At 45.6% G+C, this 18,208-nt stretch overlaps 1 protein-coding gene across 3 annotated transcripts in view; it reads right to left on the reverse strand.

Moving 5' to 3' along the window:
* Positions 1-18,208, reverse strand: part of TENM1 (teneurin transmembrane protein 1) — a 569,984-nt gene that overhangs the window by 26,220 nt on the left and 525,556 nt on the right. For all 3 annotated transcript variants that reach the window (XM_029240586.1, XM_029240585.1, XM_029240587.1), the window contains 4 exons: positions 14,851-15,217; positions 12,922-13,432; positions 1,620-1,792; positions 233-468 (listed from right to left, as the gene is read on the reverse strand). In XM_029240586.1, the coding sequence (XP_029096419.1) occupies positions 233-468; positions 1,620-1,792; positions 12,922-13,432; positions 14,851-15,217 (1,287 nt within the window). The remainder of the gene's footprint in view (positions 1-232; positions 469-1,619; positions 1,793-12,921; positions 13,433-14,850; positions 15,218-18,208) is intronic.

Genomic DNA, 18,208 nt, shown 5'->3' on the forward strand with positions numbered 1-18,208 from the left:
AAAGATGTTTAAAAAAATAATAAATAAATAAAAAGAAAGCTCCTATTAGAATGTTCATTTCAGGGTACTGAACCATTATCAGCCTTTAGCACCCTCTCTTGAATTAGTATATCATATAAGCTAGTCAGTCAGCTAGAAAAGCTTTGGAGAAATGGGACTTCCAATGAGGGAGGCTCTGCCATTTTCAAAACTAAAACACCAATTCTATAGCTTCTATCAGGTCGAGCCTTACCCTCAGCCTTCTTTCAAAAGCGGAAATGTTGCCTTTGTTCTGCTCCTTCCGCTGCCGCCACTCGATGAGGTTGGCGTTGTGCTCTCCGGGCAGTGAGATGTTGCATTTGCCCAGGGTGGGGTTGACCGCCCCGGACAGGATGTGGGGCTCTGAGCTGAGGCTGATCTCCATCCCGCTGGCAAAAGTGACACGTAGGGAGCCGTCTGGACTCACCCGATAGGTACTCTGGGTATTTTCTGCAGACAGAGGAGCAAACGAGGAAGGGGGGAAGAAAGGGAAGCACAGAAGCAGAGGAGAGACAAGTTTAGCTTTAGGAGGTAAGGTTGGGAAAGGATGAGCAGGTGGGGTGCCGTGGACCTAACTGCCCTCTGGGCTAGACAACCACTCTGACAGGCCAACACACTCTCTGTCCATTTGGGTCTCGTTATTTTCACAGCTGGGCTGTCTTGTTTCTTGGATAAAAGACTCCTGTGTAATACTGCAGGCTGTTTTTGTTTTGAAAAACTTTCTCACTTTTAAAGAATTCCCTCACAAACTCCCTTTCTGACTTGGTGGATTGGCCTCCTCCATTTGATATGCTGGGGGCTAGAACGGGCAGAGTATGAAGTTTAACTCAGTATCATCACTGCGGGGGGACACCAGCACAGTTGCCAGACTCCACAAAATGATACGCTGACAAAGGTCGCCACCGATCCTTTTAGAGTGGCTCAGCCTAACAATAGAAAGAGTCCTTAATGACTGGGCAGAGAGAAAACAATTTCTCTGTGTCCACTTCCCTCTGCTTCCAAGATATTCTTTCCAAATCCACCTCCCTCCCTCCCTTCCTCCCTTCCTTCCTGTTTACTCCTCTATTTCTCGCCCTCTCTCTCCTCACTTCCCTCCTTTCTTCCTTCCCTCTCTCCCTTCTTTCTTTTTCCTTCCATTCCTTTACTTTCCTCTCTTTGAACAGAATGAGCTTTTAATTCTCTCATTTCCCTTATATTCCTGCTTGGTGTGTATCCTCATTCATCCTTTTTATTCACCCATGTCATCATTGCTCTAGAATGCTAATCTCAGATGGGACACAGACTTCATTTCTTTAATATAACCCAATTGGAGCTTAAAGAGCTTTACAAACAGCTGCGTGTTGGGAAATGACTTGATGGAAGAGTAGATTTGGCAGGGATTTAACCTCATAACTCCCACTGGGATGTGGCCCAATGTTGCTATAGGAACTTTGTGAAAGGTGTGACTTTGTCTGGGCTTCAGCCTCCATAGCTGGAATATTGGGAGAAGAAGTCATCTTCTCAGCCAAAAGTGAATTCTAGTCATTGACGGTGTGCAGAGGTTTGATGGTAGAAGTAAGAGAGATGCTGTTAGAGTCTGGCGAAGTTGGAAATATTCTTACCTTGTTTTAAAATATATATGGTACTAGTTGCTGTCAAATTGGTTGACATGAGGACGTTTTCGCGGTTGGAAGTATCTAGCTCCACTTTTGTCAGCTTCTCCAGGTCACTGTGGAAGCTGCTGACCTCTCCAGTGGGAAACGTTGCATTGGTCAGATGCCCCTCGGGGTCATACCTGAGGAATGTAACCAGTCCCAATGTTGAAGTCTCTTGGCAGTGATAACAGGCTTTTGCAAAATAAAAATCACTTGGCAGCTAATACAGTTTAACTTTGAGTGATAACAAGTATTATTAACCTTGTTCAATAAGAAGAAAAAGGTCAGAGAGATGATTAATCAAACGAAGGTATTTTTTGCTGCTTCTGAATTCTTGATGACTTCCTTGAGCTGTGCTGTTTTACAGAAAAAATATATCTGGTAATGAATCACTAGGGTGGAAAACTGATTTATGAGTCATGTCCTGCTGTGTGCAATGTTGCAGGGAGCCCTCCGTTTGCAATCTGGGTCGATCCCATCAGATGTGATGGGTCACAAGGGCCAGCAGAGGGTGCTGTTGACAAAGAAAAAGGAGGCATGACTGTCCGCCGCCCCGCCCCGCCCCGCCCCGCCCCCACCAGCCTGAGAAGGCTAATAAACTGATTTTGCACTGTGATAGGAAAATTATGTTTGCTGCTCTTTAAGTTGCCAAATTTGAAATGAATGAATCATTCTTCCAACAAAATGACCAAGCACAGAAGACAATGGAAACATGTTCATTAAAACATTCTGGAGCCCCCTGATCTCAGTGTCACTTAATTTTTTAATCTTTTTATAATATAGTACATAATGTGTTGTAATTTGCCTATACGAGTAAGAGATTAAAACAAATAATTACCTGGGATAATAGGCAATGACCTATATCTAGAAATATAGTCTTGTGAGTTGACTTTTTTAAAAAAATCAGAATTATTGGCAATCTCACTGTCCTCCAAATGGAACTGCCTCCCTGAAGGCTTTTGATGTGGAGCTGTTCTTTTATTGCCAATAGAACCATGAAAAATAAACACTTCATTAAAAGTAAGGACACGCACTTGGAAACCCATTACTGTTTTCAAGTTGTAAATTACAAAATAGTTAAGTACTTTTTTTGCTTTTAAAATGTTAAACAATTATATTCTTTTTACCCAAAGTGAGCAGGATACAGCCTGGACACAGTGGTGGAGTCTGGCTCTACTGCCTTCTCCCTCCAAAATTATGCAAAATGGCCTAGTGATTCAGTGTTAATCCACTACGCTTTAAAGAACTCAGCCTGGATAGTTGCTGAAATTTTAAAACTTAGACCAGCCTTTGGTAGGCTTGGGAGAAGGGGCTAGACATTATTTTATAGGACAAAACTGAACTTGAGGCTATACACAATGCCATCTCAAGTTCAGTTCTGTGTGTACATGAGTGTGTGCACGTGCACACACATGCTATCAGTTAAAAGAGTCAGGCACGCAAATAAAAATAATCAAATAGGTCATTTGACATCATAGATATGGCAAGCCCTAGTTGTTTAATTGGATGCACGCTTTGCTTAAATGGATTTCAGTCAAAACGGTTATTGGCATGTTGCAGCTATGCTGCTAAGGCCTCATTATCGAGGAAAGGCTGAAGGGTGCTGTTTGCGCCTGGGGTTAATGGCAAAATCCTCCCCCCTGCTCAGCCCGTTTGCCCGTGGCCTGCTCGGGGCTCTGTGGCTGCAAGAAGAAGACCCCTGATGAGAAAGGGGCATGGAAGGGCCTGAACACCTAACACAGCTCCAACTTTGTCTGCCTGGTCTTCCTTCCAGAAGAGGAAAACGATATCCAGTTTTGATTCTTGCAAGGTACCAACCTGCTTTTCCCTGTAGGGAGGAGTTTCCAGGCAGCAGACAGAAGGAAACTGCTGCAGGCCCCCCTCACTATGGAGACTGTGGTCCCACAGCCTGGACTACTCAGGCAGTTCCTCTCTGTTTCACATCCATCACCAGCAACTCTGCCTCATTGGTTTCCCTTTCCTGATTTCTAAAGGGTTTCCTCAGCACTTGGCAAGGTCACTCTTCATTATTCCTCCAGGAGATATGACCTAAGATGCCACGCATGCAGGTTTCCAAAGGGCTTTCCAGCTCAGGGCAGTTTCTTTCTTTCCCAGTCACATAGCCCCTTGTTTGAAAGCAAGATTTCATTGAAAGGTGATGGCAGTGGTCGTGCCCACTTCTCAGGGCAAGATGACAAGATCAGATGCTAACTGAGCCATCCATGAGCAGAGGTCAAAAATCTGAATGAACCTCAGCAGTGGCCTGTGGTGTAATTCCCTGGATAGATGTAGCTGGGAGGCTGCTGCCTGGCTCCTTGTCTGCTGAGAGAGGGAATGCAGTGGGGATAAGATAGAACTTCCCACAGTCCTGCCCAGGTGCTAGAGAGCTAGAAAGTTGTATTGTCTGATTTCCTTTCTGTGGCTGGATAAGCCTCCTTATTTGAAAGTGTACATTTGACTTTATCATAAACAAAGCACTCTACCTTGAGGGCGTTATGCTAAGTGAAATAAATCGGACAGAGTGAGACAAATACTGTATGATCTCACTTATATGTGGAATCTGAAAAAAAGCAAAACCAAAAACCCAAACACAAAAAACTCATAGAAAGAGAGATCAGATTTGTGGTTACCAGAGGCGGGGGGGTGGGTGGAGGAATGGGACAGAGGTGGTCAGAAGGTCGAAACTTCCAGTCATAAGTTACATAAGTACTGGGGACGCAATGTATAACACGACAGTAGTTAACTGCTGTGTGGTATGTATGAAAATTCCTAAGAAAGTAAATCCTAAAAAGTTCTCATCAGAAGGAAAAACACATTCTTCTTCTTTTTTTTTTTGTATCTATATGAGATGACGGACATTCACTAAACTTGCTATCATCATTTTGCAATATATATAAATCAAGTCATTATGCTGCATGCCTTAAACTTATATAGTGCTGTATGTCGATTATATCTCAGTAAAACCGAAGGGAAAAAACCCAAACAAACAAAGCACCCTACCCCCCAGTACGCTCACCCACCCCAATCCTGCTAGCCACAGCCAAAGCAATGGCGTCTGGTGGTGTCTGCAGTGTGGTGCCTCTCCTGGGCTCAGTCAAAACCTACAGGCCCAAGTCTCTTCTGTGGGGTCATGCTCAAAGGAAGAGCAGATCCCACAGCTTTGGAAAGATTGCTCCAAACTGGATAAGAAATAAAGGAAGCCTTTGAGTTCTTACGGCTTGCTTGAGGTTTCTTTTTGTTGTTGTTGTTGTTGTTTCCCCTCCATCACAGGGCACTGCATGTTTCCAGACTGAATGTCAAAGAAACAAGATTAATCAAAATCTCTTACGCTGTTCTGTGGGCTTCCCTCTGGTGCCTGCATCCTTTGGTGCAGAGAACGCAAGCCAATACGCTGCAACTGATCCCTTCAGGCCATGACAGGGTTGTAACTTCCACCGCCCTGCCCCCACTCCCCCTCCCTACCCTGGGCTGCAAATTCTGGTTGGTGAATTGTGTGATCAGGCATTGACTGTTGCCTTCATGGTCATCAGGAGTGAGCTTGGGAAGAGGAGATTTGCCATCGCCTTGTCCCTTCCCGTCCCTGATTTTACAGAGTTCCACTGTGTGCGTGCGCACACACGTGTCCCCGTGGATCAAAGGAAACATTTGTAAAGGAAATTCAGAATTCATTCTTGCCCTTGAGGAACATATAGTTTATATTAGGGGAGATGATATTTACACATTATTAAAAATATATTTGGTCTGATATTTTCTCGTAAGGGATAGCCTGCCCTTTCCCTTGAGGACAATTTAAGCCAGAGCTAAACCGGGCAGGGTAAAAACGAGTAGCTCTTCCATCTTTGCTCTTCTTAAGAAAATATTGAAGATTATAGAAGAAAAATTCATTACTTATTTTTTTTAAAGGAAATAGACCCTCTTTGCCCTCTCATGCCGGAAACCTGACCAACCTAATAAGTGTTCTTTAGGAAATACTGGATTTCCCTTTCTTCACCAATAACTTCATGAGGCTCCCTATGATTCGGCCCAAGTCCATAATGCCCTTCTATCTTCACTTGTCCTTCACTCAATAAATATCAGTCCTGTGCTAGGGACTGGGGATACTGTGGTGAATGAACTTCAAAGTCTAGTGGCGTAGGTAAGATACGCACACAAATCACTCTGATGCCAGAATATTGCCATATACTTCTGTAAACAAGGAGCTGCAGAAGCTCAGAAGAGGCAGAAGTTACTTCCAGGCAGGCTGAGCGGAAGAGAAGGAGGTGGTATTTGAATCCTGGAGGGTAGCTGGAGATCAGTCCCTTGATAGGTAGAGACTGGGGACGGGAGGAAGGCATTCCAAAGGCAGGCACACCGGTGGCTGGGATGACCATCAAGGGAAGCGTGGTGCTGGAGCACACAGGTCCTCTCGGAGGGGAGTGGGAGATGAGGCCGGAGAGGCACGTTGGAAGCAGAGCACGGGGAAACTGGGGTGTCAGGCTCTGGAGGAAAGCATGCAGTCAGTAGACAATGGAGAGGCGTAGGAAGCTCTTCAGGGGGAGAACGGTATGATTCAAGCAGTTCTTCGGTGGCAGTGAATCTCGGAAGGGAAGCTATGGAGCAGGGAAACCTGTTGGGAGGCTAACGCCTCAGTTTGTGTAAGAGAAGATGGTGGCCTCTTGCCTTTATGAAATGCGTTGTGATCGCCTATCCTTGGGACCAGTCTTCCTTCCTAGGTTGTAAACTCTCACATCTTTAGAGAGAGGACACAGTGTCTCATCACCTCTGTATTTTCGGTGTGTGGCACAGAGCAGACTCTCACTGCATATACTTGTTGAATGAGAGAAACAGGATCTGCCAGTGGAAATGGGAAGGAAGGGGTGGGTATGAGAGTCAGCGTGGTGAGAGGATAGACAGAGCCACCCCAGGTGGTGTGGAGGCTTAGCTTACACGGACGTCCTGTGAGGTGCAGCTCATCTTCCCAGCCAGGCTCTGAAAGCTCGTTCGGCCAGCAGCCTCTCTTCCTTCTGTTCAGTCCCTTTCTCTTTGGTAGTTCTCTCTCCCCAGCATGAGCCACGACAGTTCTCTCTGCCCATTCCTGAGCCTTACCAAGGGCATAAAGCACAGGGGGAAGGAACTGAGCAAAGGTGTCCAGTCTGTCTCTGGAGTCCTGAGGGAACTGTTGGCAATTCTACGTTCTTCTTGCTTAAATGAAATCCCTCACCTGCCCAGAGGCAGGGGCCTGGACCATGTGGTGCCTTAGCTCTCTCCCTACTCTGAGATTCTCAAAAGCACTGGAAACACTTCCATGTGTTTGGACTGACTATTCACTTACATAACCAGTTCCGCATGGGAATCACATCCTCTGCTTAGGCAAATATCTCACCCAGAGACGTGGCTTGTGTACCTTGCCCCGCCTCCCCGCTCCCCGCCCCCGTTCCGCTAATCTTATCAGGGAGGAGAGAGAACCTCCCATTAGCCATCTTCCATGAGACTGAGCATTTGTAAAACAGCCTAGAAGGCACCCAGAGCTATCGTGAGGGCATTTCAAGTTGTCAGTAAATGGCGTTTTCTTGGGGGGGTTGGGGGTGGGGAATGTGCGAACCAAGTCCCGGGATAGAGAGAACACAGAAAACCAGGGATCAAGAGATCGTGCTCCCACAAAGGTCAAGGGCCTGAGGAACCGTCAGCTCGGCCTGCACTGGCAGCAGTGGCAAAACTGACACTTTGGCCTCAGTCTGGGACCTTTTCAGTTGAGCGTAGCAGAAGCCTTTACCGGGGAAATGCTTGCGAAACAAGCAAGGGTTTCCTGGTTATTCTTGCAGCCTCTGCCGGGGCAGGGTCATCGCCCCTCGGGCCAGAACCCCTGCCTCGTTCCTAGTTCTGCTTTGACAGTCACCTCCCTGTTAGCCATTTCTCTGTGGTCAGCTTTTCCCCTGACACTCAGGACACTTAGGCGCAGTCAAGCATCAAGTACTAATACTTGGGGTGTGCAACTTTGATCCTGGTCCAAGTCAAACGGAATTATGGAAAGCAATGAACTATTTAAACAACATCACACTACACAAGACAAGCCCACATACTACCACGGCACCAGATGCATTTTAAAATCCCATTTGGACTGTCCACACTGTTCAGGGTCATCTGTGTCATTTCTCCCTGCCGTTGTTGCTGATAACCGAAAGTTGAACGGATTACTGGCTTAGCTACCTCTATGCAGCAGTCTTCCATCCTTCCAACAATTTTGCTTCTGTTTCTCTTTTCCTGTTTCTCGTCTCAGAACAGAAATCTGATGTCCACCTTAGCAAAGGATTTGTCACCTTTTGGCCAAAGAAGGCAGCCTCTCTCTCACCTCTGAGCAACGCTCAAGTTCTTTTAGGAGGGCCTGGTAACAGTGGCCCAAGGCAGCCTTCTACTGACCTCAGCATGGCTGTAACCCTGACTGGAAGAGTAGGTCCGATTCGGTGCTCCCTGGCTTCAGAAGGAGAAGGAAAACCTCGAAGGAGTGCTCAGAACCGGCTAAAGCATTGGAGGATAAAAGTGAAAGAAGCCAGAGTTTGTACAGAGTAGACTGGGAAGAATTAGTTTCATTTTGAAGGTTGGGAAGTTGCTCATTCCCATATGTACAGGCAGGAACCGACAGGGACAGCATTCCGTTGGGGACAGAATGCACTGCTTCAGGAGGAAGAGGAACCTTCTCCTCTCCACAGAGGGTTTCCGCATAATACTGGCTGGAGTTGAGAAGGTGGGAGAAGGACGAGACGGATATTCAGCCTCCCTTTCTCTTTCATGGCGCTCTCATACTCCTCTTGTCCTGCTACTGCAGCAGAAATCTTCTAGCTCCCCAGACTTCCCATGGTCACTCCTGTAATCCCAAATCCTCTTCCTTTTTCTGGAAGGCAGTGGGGTAGTAGTGGAAAGAGCAGTGGGCTAGAAGCTCAAAGATCTGACTCTAGACCCAGCCAACCAGCAACATGAACGGGCAAATTAGTCCCCTACTCTAGGCCTCCATTTCCTTATTTGTAAAGTGACCTCTGATGTCTCCTTGTGGCCATAAAATTCCATGATTACCCCCGCGTGAATGCCTGTGTTTCTCATCTCTTAATGCCTCAAGATTGGTTACCCCAAAACAATGATGTTAGATGCTACCTTTTTCTCACTGCCAGCCGAGTCCTGGCAACAGGCCTGGGCTCCGCTTGCTGTAAGTATCCTCCGGGACCACAAACATCCGACTACAACATTCTGCTCTCTATCTGACATCATCAGTTCTCCCCTCTGTACTGGATTATTTTCACCAGCACACAGATGTACCACTATTTCTTTCATTTTAAAAACCTCCTTCTGATTACTCTGTTCCCCCTCTGCTCCAATTTCTCTGCTCGTTACAGCAGTGCACTTCAGAAGGGTTCTTTACTCATTGTCCCCAAACTCTCCTCCCAGTTGCTCTCTTTATTATTACGATTATTATTATTGAAATATAATTAACATAGCATAAAAGTCACCATTTAAAAGTAGAGAGTACACAATTCAGTGGCTTTCAGTACATTCACAACGTGTGCAACCATCAGCACCATTTCTAGAACATTTCCATCACCCCCAAATTAACCCCGTGCTCACTGGCAGTCACTCCCCATTCACGCCTCTCCCTAGTTCTTGGCAACTGCTAATCTGTTATACTTCGTCTCTATGAATTTGCCTTTTCTGGATATCTCATATAAACGGAACTATATAATATCTGTCCTTTTGTGTCTGGCTTCTTTCAGTTAGCATGATGTCTTTGAGGTTCATCCATGCTGTAGCACGTACCAGAACTTCATTCCTTTTCATGGATGAATAATATCACATTGTATGGATATACCACATTTCGTTTGGTTATTCATGACTGGATGGACACGGTCCTCTACACTTCTTGGCTATTATGAATAACGCTGCTATGAACATGTGCGTATCCATTATCTCTTAAACCCCCTCTGCTAAAGCTTCTGTCCCCCAGTGCCCACAGCACCTGTTCTTGTGAAGGTAAACAATGATCCCCACAGTGTTGGATGGAACGGTCATTCTCCGTGCTTATCTTACTTGACTTATCAGGAGTATTTGACACGGCTGATCACTCCTTCCTCCTTGCGTCACTTGTTTTACTTCGCTTCCAGGACGTCCCACTCTCCTGGTTTTCTTCCTACTTCACTGGACTTTCTTTCTCAGTCTCTTTTGCTGGTTCCTCTTCATATCTTCAACTCAATGTTGGGGTGCTCTAGGTTCCATCATCAGATCTCTTTTCTTCCTTGACTACACTCACTTTTCCATGAATCTCGTGGCTTTAAACACAATCAAGACACTGGTGGACGCTAAATTTGGATCTCCAAATTTCACATCTCCAGCTGCTCCCCTCAATTCCAGACTCATAAATCCGATTGCCAACTTGATATTTTCCCTTGGATGTCTAAACTGATCATATCCAGCCCTGAACTCCCACCCAATATCATGTACTCCTTGCCTGGTCTTCCCCATCCTGGTAAATGGAAAGTCCAACACCCACTTGCTCAGGCCAAAAACTCTGGAGTTATTTCTGACCCTTTTTTTTTTCTCATACCCCACATCCCATCTGTCAGTCCTGACAGCTCTATTGTCAAAATATATTTAGAATATTATCACTTACTGCCCTCACTCCCTGGTCTAAGTCACCATTTTGCCTGGATTATTGCAATAGCCCCCTCCCTCCATTAGGCTCCTCTACTTCCACCATACAGTCTGTTTTCAATACAGAGTGATTCTTTCTTTAAAAATGTAAGGCAGATTCTGTCACTCCTTTACTTGAAGCTCTCCAGTGGTCTCACCTTTTACTCAGAGTCAAAAAGTCTTTACAGAGGCCTGCAAAGCCCTATGTGAAGTGGCCCTGGCCACTTCGTTGATTTTGTCTCCCTACTATGATTGTGCACTCCACTCCAGTCACAGTGGCTGCCTTACTATTCCTTGAACATGTCAGATTTGTTCCTGCTGCAGGGCCTTTGCACTTGCTGTTCACTCTGCTTGCAATGTTTTCCCCCTTCCTCCCCAGCAGATACCCACACGACTCACTCCCTCACCTCCTACAGGCCTTTACTCAAATGTCACCTTCTGAGTGAGGCCTTCCCTGACCACCCAGCCTGAAATAAAAACCCCTTCTGCCCCCAAATCTTGATTCCCCCTGACCCTGCTTTATTTCCTCCGCAGAGCTTATCACCATCTGAAGTTCTGTGCATTTTACTTGTCTCCCTCCAGTACAATGTAAGCGCTATGAAGGTAGGGATTTGTATCTGTCTTGTTCACAGCTATATCCCCAGCACCAGAACACTGCCAGGCGTATACTAGCTGCTTAGCAAATATTTGTTGAATAAATAAATGAATGGTTAAACGGTTATTTTGTGGGGGGGTTTTCTCTAGTTTTATTGAGGTATAATTGACAAATAAAATTGCATGTATTTCAAGAGTACAATGTGATGATTGGTAAATAAGTGAACGGTTGAACTGGTTATTTTGAAAACTAGTTAATAATTCTGCCATTTCTTGTTGCTTAACTGAATTTAACCATTAGCTTTCAAAATAGTTGTTTGTCGGGCTTCCCTGGTGGCGCAGTGGTTGAGAGTCCGCCTGCCGATGCAGGGGACACGGGTTCGTGCCCCGGTCTGGGAAGATCCCACATGCCGCGGAGCGGCTGGGCCCATGAGCCGTGGCCGCTGAGCCTGCGCGTCCGGAGCCTGTGCTCCGCAATGGGAGAGGCCACAGCAGTGAGAGGCCCGCGTACGGAAAAAAAAAAAAAAAGTTATTTGTCTAATTTCAGCTGCAGTGTGATCTTGCGTGAATTTTTGAGAAAAGATATTCTCATTAGAACTTTTATCTTTCTTAAGGGTAGTATATTTCAAAATGTGGGCTCTTGAGTCAGACTGTTGCAGTTTGAATCCTGGACATCTGTGTGAATCAGGACAAGCTCACCATGCTGGGCCTCAGTTTCCTCATCCATAAAATAGGCAAACCAGGAGCACGTATCCCATGTTGTTATTTTGGAGATCAAACAAAATACTTTATGTAAATCACCTACCCTAGGACCTAGCACATAGTAAACCCTCAGTGAACAGTAGCTTTTATTACTTTTATTAAGATGTAAGAGAAATTTTTCCAGAAATAGAGGAAGACCTGCAACAGAAACTGAATACATTTTTCTCAGTGAAACTAAAATAGCTGTCCAGCTCTTTTGTATAAGTGGCATTTCTTTGGGAAATGATCCAAAACTTGAAGGCCAACTGTTTTGTCCCTTTCCTCAGGAGGGTTTCGTGGGATCTATTCTCTTCATATTCCCTACATTCTCACGGAAGAGTCACACCTGGAACTCCTCGTATTTAGTATCTCCGCTTCTCACGTTCCTCAACTTGAATGCCATTTCAGGCTCTGGGTTCAGTTCCATGCATTATCTTCACTTGGTAAACTGGTTAAAAATTCAGCAATTCCCTTCGTGGGAAGATGCTTGCCGAGCGCTGGCAAAGTAGCTTTCTAAATGGGTTGACTTGCAAATAACGTTGTCCAGCCTTAAAAGGCAAGGACGATGGTCTCTATGTCCATGACAGGACACCTCCTAGTAGCCTGCCGTCAGACACACCTTCTGTTAATTTCCAGTTAAACAAAGTTATCACAGACCCGGTCTGTGAATACCCAAATGTATTGGAGTCTTTGCCTTGTGCAGGGAAACTGAGGGGAGGGCGCAGGCCTGTACTGAAGCTTTTGACTCCACATTTCCCAGAAGCAGCCAGTGGAGTGCAGCTTCTCCTGTTTCAGCATTTGCCCCACGTCATTTCACAACTTAAACTGAGTTGGGCTGGGCTGGGCTGCGCACACATTCATTCATTCATTAAACCCCACAGCGATCAATAAATACTAGTTAAGCTACACTGCTTCTTTGCTACTTTAGAACTATTTTCTAGTTTTGTCATTTAAATGAAATTTTCCCTTGTTTTCCCAGCTATGCTGTAAATTTCTCGAGCACATGGACTTCCGCCTCATTCTTGTCTCGTGCAGCGCCATGCTTGATTCTTCATTCAGCCTATGTTTTTATTATTATGCTCTGCAAAAGTGCTTGCTCTGGAGAAATGGGTTCGAAGCCTAGGAGTTGGGTAAAATTTTCTCCTTGACTTTTTTTTTTTTTTATTGTGGCTGTTAGGAGAACATAGCATGCAACACTCAGCAATTACTAAGTCATCTTCCCACCGTAATACAATTGCAAATACAAACCTAACAAAGCCCATGTTGAGATTTAGAAACTTACTCATAAACGGTTGTCCATCCATTTTCGTTACTTTTGGTAGCCAGAAGCCCCGTGTTTCCTGGATAGGTCATCAAGGCCAGATTGTAGCCTTGGGCTGACACTCTTTTCAGGACTCCGTTGCTGCTTATGGTCAGCCAGTACACCTGCCCGCCAGGCACCACAAGCCAAAGGGGCATCCCGCTTGCGTCTCGGCGAATGTGCACAGAATTGCCGTTGTTGCTGGTAATCGCACCCAAGTCGCCTTCGGCACTGTAGGTGAAATTATACACATAGTCCCTCGTTATCAAGTTCAAGGTGTGCAGGTGGGTTCCATTGACAGTGAACTGGTACAGTTCCTGATCAGCAGGTGATGCAATCTCATAAAGGTTCATGTCATTCAAGTGGGCTTGGTTCCTGCTAATGGTACGAATTCGAACATTCCCAAGGTCTGCCACGTAGAGAGTACCATCAGGTGACACTGCTAAGGAGGAAGGGGCTTTCATCTTTGCATCTTTGGCATAGCCACCATCACCTGTGGGAGAAAGACCCTGATGTTAACAGTTGTGGTCAGTCACAAGCACTTATACAAACATACCATATACAGAAATCGCTGTGCATCAAGAATCATTTTAAAGGGAACAGTCAGTGAACCAACATTTTCCACATGCCCCAGCTGGATATCTGAAACCCATTATTCACAATTCTTGAGTCAGTGCCACTAAAGATGAACAGTGAGATGCAATTCTCTCAGTTAACACCGATTTTGTGAAATCGTCAATCCTGCTCTTCTGTATCTAAAGATACAAAATCAGCAAATGATGACAGCCACCCCAAATCTAGCCAGAGACTTACGCCTGTCCATGCTCATAGCATCTATCTCAGGGCTTTCCAGTCCTACTGTGCCCAGACACCTTTCTTCTGTTAACTTTCATTGTCATATTGTCAAAGTACACTAAGTCTGCAAGTGTGACAATGATTCAGAACATCAAATTTGATAACTGGAATAAACATTCCAGTTTTGCCTTGAAAGAAAGATATCAATTAGCAAAATAACTATAAAACTAGTTGTCTAGGAAAACACTGGAAATATCAATCAAAAGTCATATTGACCAAGTTGCTCACTCTTGATTCCTCTGTCCCAAGGAAAGGCAAAGGTTAAAAGAACCATTTGGGCGTGGATGAGCAGTTTAATAGGGCGGCATGCAGCATGGAGGGATGTCCACGTACCAGCAGTAAATGCATCTACTGACACTTACAGGACTGTTTACTGTCTGGAATATCCACTCTGTGTTTTGGAGAAAAGGCTCTTTTTTCCCCCCCTATTTCAATTGAAGTAAAGGGCACTACTGGTTATGGAGAAAATTTTGGATTAAAAAAAAAACAACGTAAGTAGCAGACTGATGTCCTGAGAACCCTCCATTGTGAGATTTAACTTTGCCCTTGTATCCTGAAAGCAGTCTGCTTCTAGTCCCTTTGGGTTTCAAATAGCACACACTGTTAATCTGGAAACCAGTCACTTATTGGAAGTAATTTTTTCCTTAGCTAAATCAGTAAATGTAGGTTTTACCTAGCTTCCCTTTATCCAAAGTACAAATAATATCATGATCTTACATTTGTAGAGTGGTCTTAACTTCTTAGAGTACCAAAACTTTTATTATACTAGTTTATCTTCAAAACAGCAAGGTGATATAACTGAGACACGTGGTCTCTCTACTTAGCAGATGAAGTGAGTCATGAAGGGGTTTTATGGCTTTCCTAGGGTCACTCAGTGAGTCAGCTGCAGAACAAGGACAAGATACTAAGCGATCTGACCCCCAATCCATTGCTTTCTCCAGTGCCTCACACCAATGTTTACAAGTAATACTTTTGTTCTTTTTTTGACTTTTCTGATGCACGTTTTTCTTTTGAAAACAGAGAGGGGGAGCTACTGAATTGCTAAAAAGGTCATACCTGAAAAACAGTCACAGTTGGGATCAATTTTGCAGTCACAGTCAGTGGGGGCACCAGCCATGATGGAGATCTCCCCATTGGTGGTAACTTGCTGAATGCGGTTTACTTTCCTCTCGTCTGTTTCAGCTATGAAGAGCAGCCCGCTGTGGGAGACGCTGATGGCCCTTGCTGACTCCAGAGTGGAGTGAATTGCTACCTTGCTGACCAAGAAATGATCGATGCCTGGCACCTGGCAGTGAATGGGGCGCCCTGCAATGATCCGCACTCGCCTGTTCTCAGAAATTTGAAGCACAATGTTGTTATCCAAGACGTACAATGAATTGTCCAAGGGATTGACTGCAAGGTCTGTTGGCCACTCTAATCGCACCTGCAAAAAGAACAGAACACACACCATTAGGTTACAATATCTTTCCGGGGCCGTTTTACCTTGAAAGAAAAATTGGCTTATTGGTTCCCCATCTCATGAATTTCAGCAATGTTGGTGTTATCCGGCAAAGTTCGGAAGGACAGTTGATTAAGTGCTCTGGTAAACACATTTACCGTTTATGCCATTTCCAACATAATGTGAATTATTTTCTGCTATAATTCCAGAAGGATCCTTCTCAGAGTGTGGTCTCTGGACCAGCAGCAAGAGCATCACCTGAGAACCAGTTAGAAATGCAAATCCTCAGGCCCCAACCTAGACTTATTGAATCAGAAACTCTGGAGTTGGAGCCCAGCCAGCCATGTTTTAACAAGTCCTCCACGTGATTCTGAAGTACAATAAAGTTTGAGGACCACTGCTCTAGGGCTTCTGTGGCACTATGAGATGCAAATCTCTCTCACTGCTCTGTAGCTGCATGGAACAGCAAAGTCATAGAGGCATCTGGACAACAGAGTGCTAGAGAAGCCCGATTTTACTCTATCAGCAACCTTTGGGGACAGGACCTTTCCTTGGCACAGACCTAGCACCTGTCTTGTGGAGTACTCAGGTACAGTTCATCAGCTGGGGATTTGGAATCCTAAGTTGTAATGCACTGCTCATGTGGCTTGACCTGGTTCACTCCACATCCTTCTTTCCTCAGCAAAGAAACAGGTTGGTTTGTTCTTTCATTGGATGTTTGCTGAGCACCTTCTCTGTGCTAAGCCTTGTGCTAGGCTTTGGGCATTCAGAAGATCTCCAAAATGACAAGAGGTCAAATGCCTCATGGTCTACAAGAACCCTTGGCGAGCCATCAGGCAATTACTCTCCATGTCATGAGAAGGAGGCAGCAGAGAGGACGTGAGAGCTCTTTACCCAGACTAGGAGTCAGGAGGCAGGTTATTTCCAGAGAAGGTGGTACCTAAATAGGGTCTGCAATGACCAGTAGGAGAGGAATGAGGTGGAAATGGCAGGCAGCAGAGTTGAGGGCAATCCAGGGAGAGGGAGCAGCATGGGTAAAGGTTCAGAGATTAGAGACAGTATGGCCCATCCAGATACTACAAACAATCCAGTAAGGCTAATACAGGCTGAGTGATGGAGAGGTGATCGGTGAGAATCAGGAGGTAGACAGTGGCTAGGTATCAGGACTGAATTGTGCCCCCCTAAATTCATATGCTGAAGTCTAACCTCTAATGTGACTGTATTTGGAGATGAGGCCTTGACAGAGGCAATAAAGGTTAAATGAGGTCATAAGGGTGGGGCTCTCAGGTCCTTATAAGAAGGAGGAAATACCAGGAATGTGTATGCACAGAGAAAAGCCCATGTGAGGACACAGTAAGAGGATGGGCGTCTGCAAGCCAAGGAGAGAGATCTCAGGAGAAGCCAAACCTGCCGACACCTTGATCTTGAACTTCCCGCCTCCAGAACTATGAGAGTATCACTTTCTCTTGTTAAAGCCACCTGGTCTGTGGTGTTTCGTTGTGGTAGCCCCAGCAGACTAATACACCAGGTAATGGAGAGATGTACATGTCCAGTTTTATTCTGATGGCTTTAAGTAGGGATGTGACATAATCATATTTGGGTTCTAGAGGGATCACCCTTTCTGCTGTTGAGATCATATTGGAGGAGGAGGTGAGATGGGAAACAGGCCGCTAGTTAAGAGGCTCCTGCAGTGGTCCAGGTGAGGGATGATGGTGGCCTGAATTAGGTTGGCGACAGTGGGGATGGAGAGAAGTAGATGGATTTGAGACACATTAAGGAGTTAGAAGCAAAAGGACTGGGGTGTGTGTGTGTGTGTGTGTGTGTGTGTGTGTGTGTGTGTCTGGCGTGCTGGTGCCAAGTGCTGTGCTGGGCACTGGGACACACAGGCCAAGCAAACACGGATCTACTCTAGTTCCTTTCTCGACACAGGAGTCAGCCCAATGTCTACCCTGACATCTCCTCGACAGCTGCTATTTATCACTGGGCACTTCTCAGAGAACTACGTTACGTGCACTCTCGACTCCACCACTCACTTATTCTGTACTTTATTTCTCTTCTCTTATGGCTAGGCAAAGGCAGAAGAGTCTGCCCCATTCCTGGCCAAGATAGTAACAGTAATGTAGCTGCAATTCTTTTTGCCTTGAGTGAAAGCCCGAGGAAAGCTTTGTTTTTCTTATTGAATCCGAAAGTCTGAAAACAAGATATATGCTATCATCGCATTCTGAGACCCACTATTTCCAGGGGCCTTCCACTCAGTAATGAAGTGGACAAGGGCCAGTCTGAGATAAAGCCCTTCCCTCTAATTCTGTCTCTTAATGGAGGGCAACTGGTGATGTTATAAAGAAGACAAAGGTTGTCTTTGACCTCTCCTCTTGTACCACTTGGGTCTCTTTGTCCCCTGTCTCTGAGTGTCTCTCCCAGACATCCAGCAGCCTCAACCTGTCCTCCTGTCTCTACATGCCCTCAGCCTTGACATAGGCTGGCCTTCTCTGGTCAGTACCATATGCCTCTGGACAGCTAGGAATTTGAATGCTAATGGAGTATAAAGCTGAGCTTCTGTTATGCATGTTCTACAGAGCCTTTCAAACTGAGGCCATTGGATAAACATTAAACACCAGCCTTAACAGCTCCCAGAGCAGTTTGCTGTGATGTGCTCCTCGGCACGCCTGTCTGAGGCCCTTGCATGTCAGCGCCCTGCCACGGAGAGGGAGAGCAGGGAGATGGAGCGCCTGCGCTGTGGACCCCTCCACAGCCCTCACTCTGGACCTCTATACACACCATCGGGCTGCTACAGAAGCTGTCTGTGTGCGCTGGGCCTCTGGAGCACAGTCCCCCAGGAAATAAGCTGGGGCTGGCTGAGGAAGAGGAAACCAATTGATTTCAGTCCAACACTCGTATTTTGATCAAGTCTGAAGTCAGTGACCCAGAAAAAACAAAGCTGGCAGAAATGACGTTCTAATTATCCCCACTCTGAGA

Source organism: Monodon monoceros, unplaced genomic scaffold (assembly GCF_005190385.1).
Source record: "Monodon monoceros isolate NGI ecotype Baffin Bay Population unplaced genomic scaffold, NGI_Narwhal_1 Super_Scaffold_22, whole genome shotgun sequence".
NCBI classification, from domain to species: Eukaryota; Metazoa; Chordata; class Mammalia; order Artiodactyla; family Monodontidae; genus Monodon; species Monodon monoceros.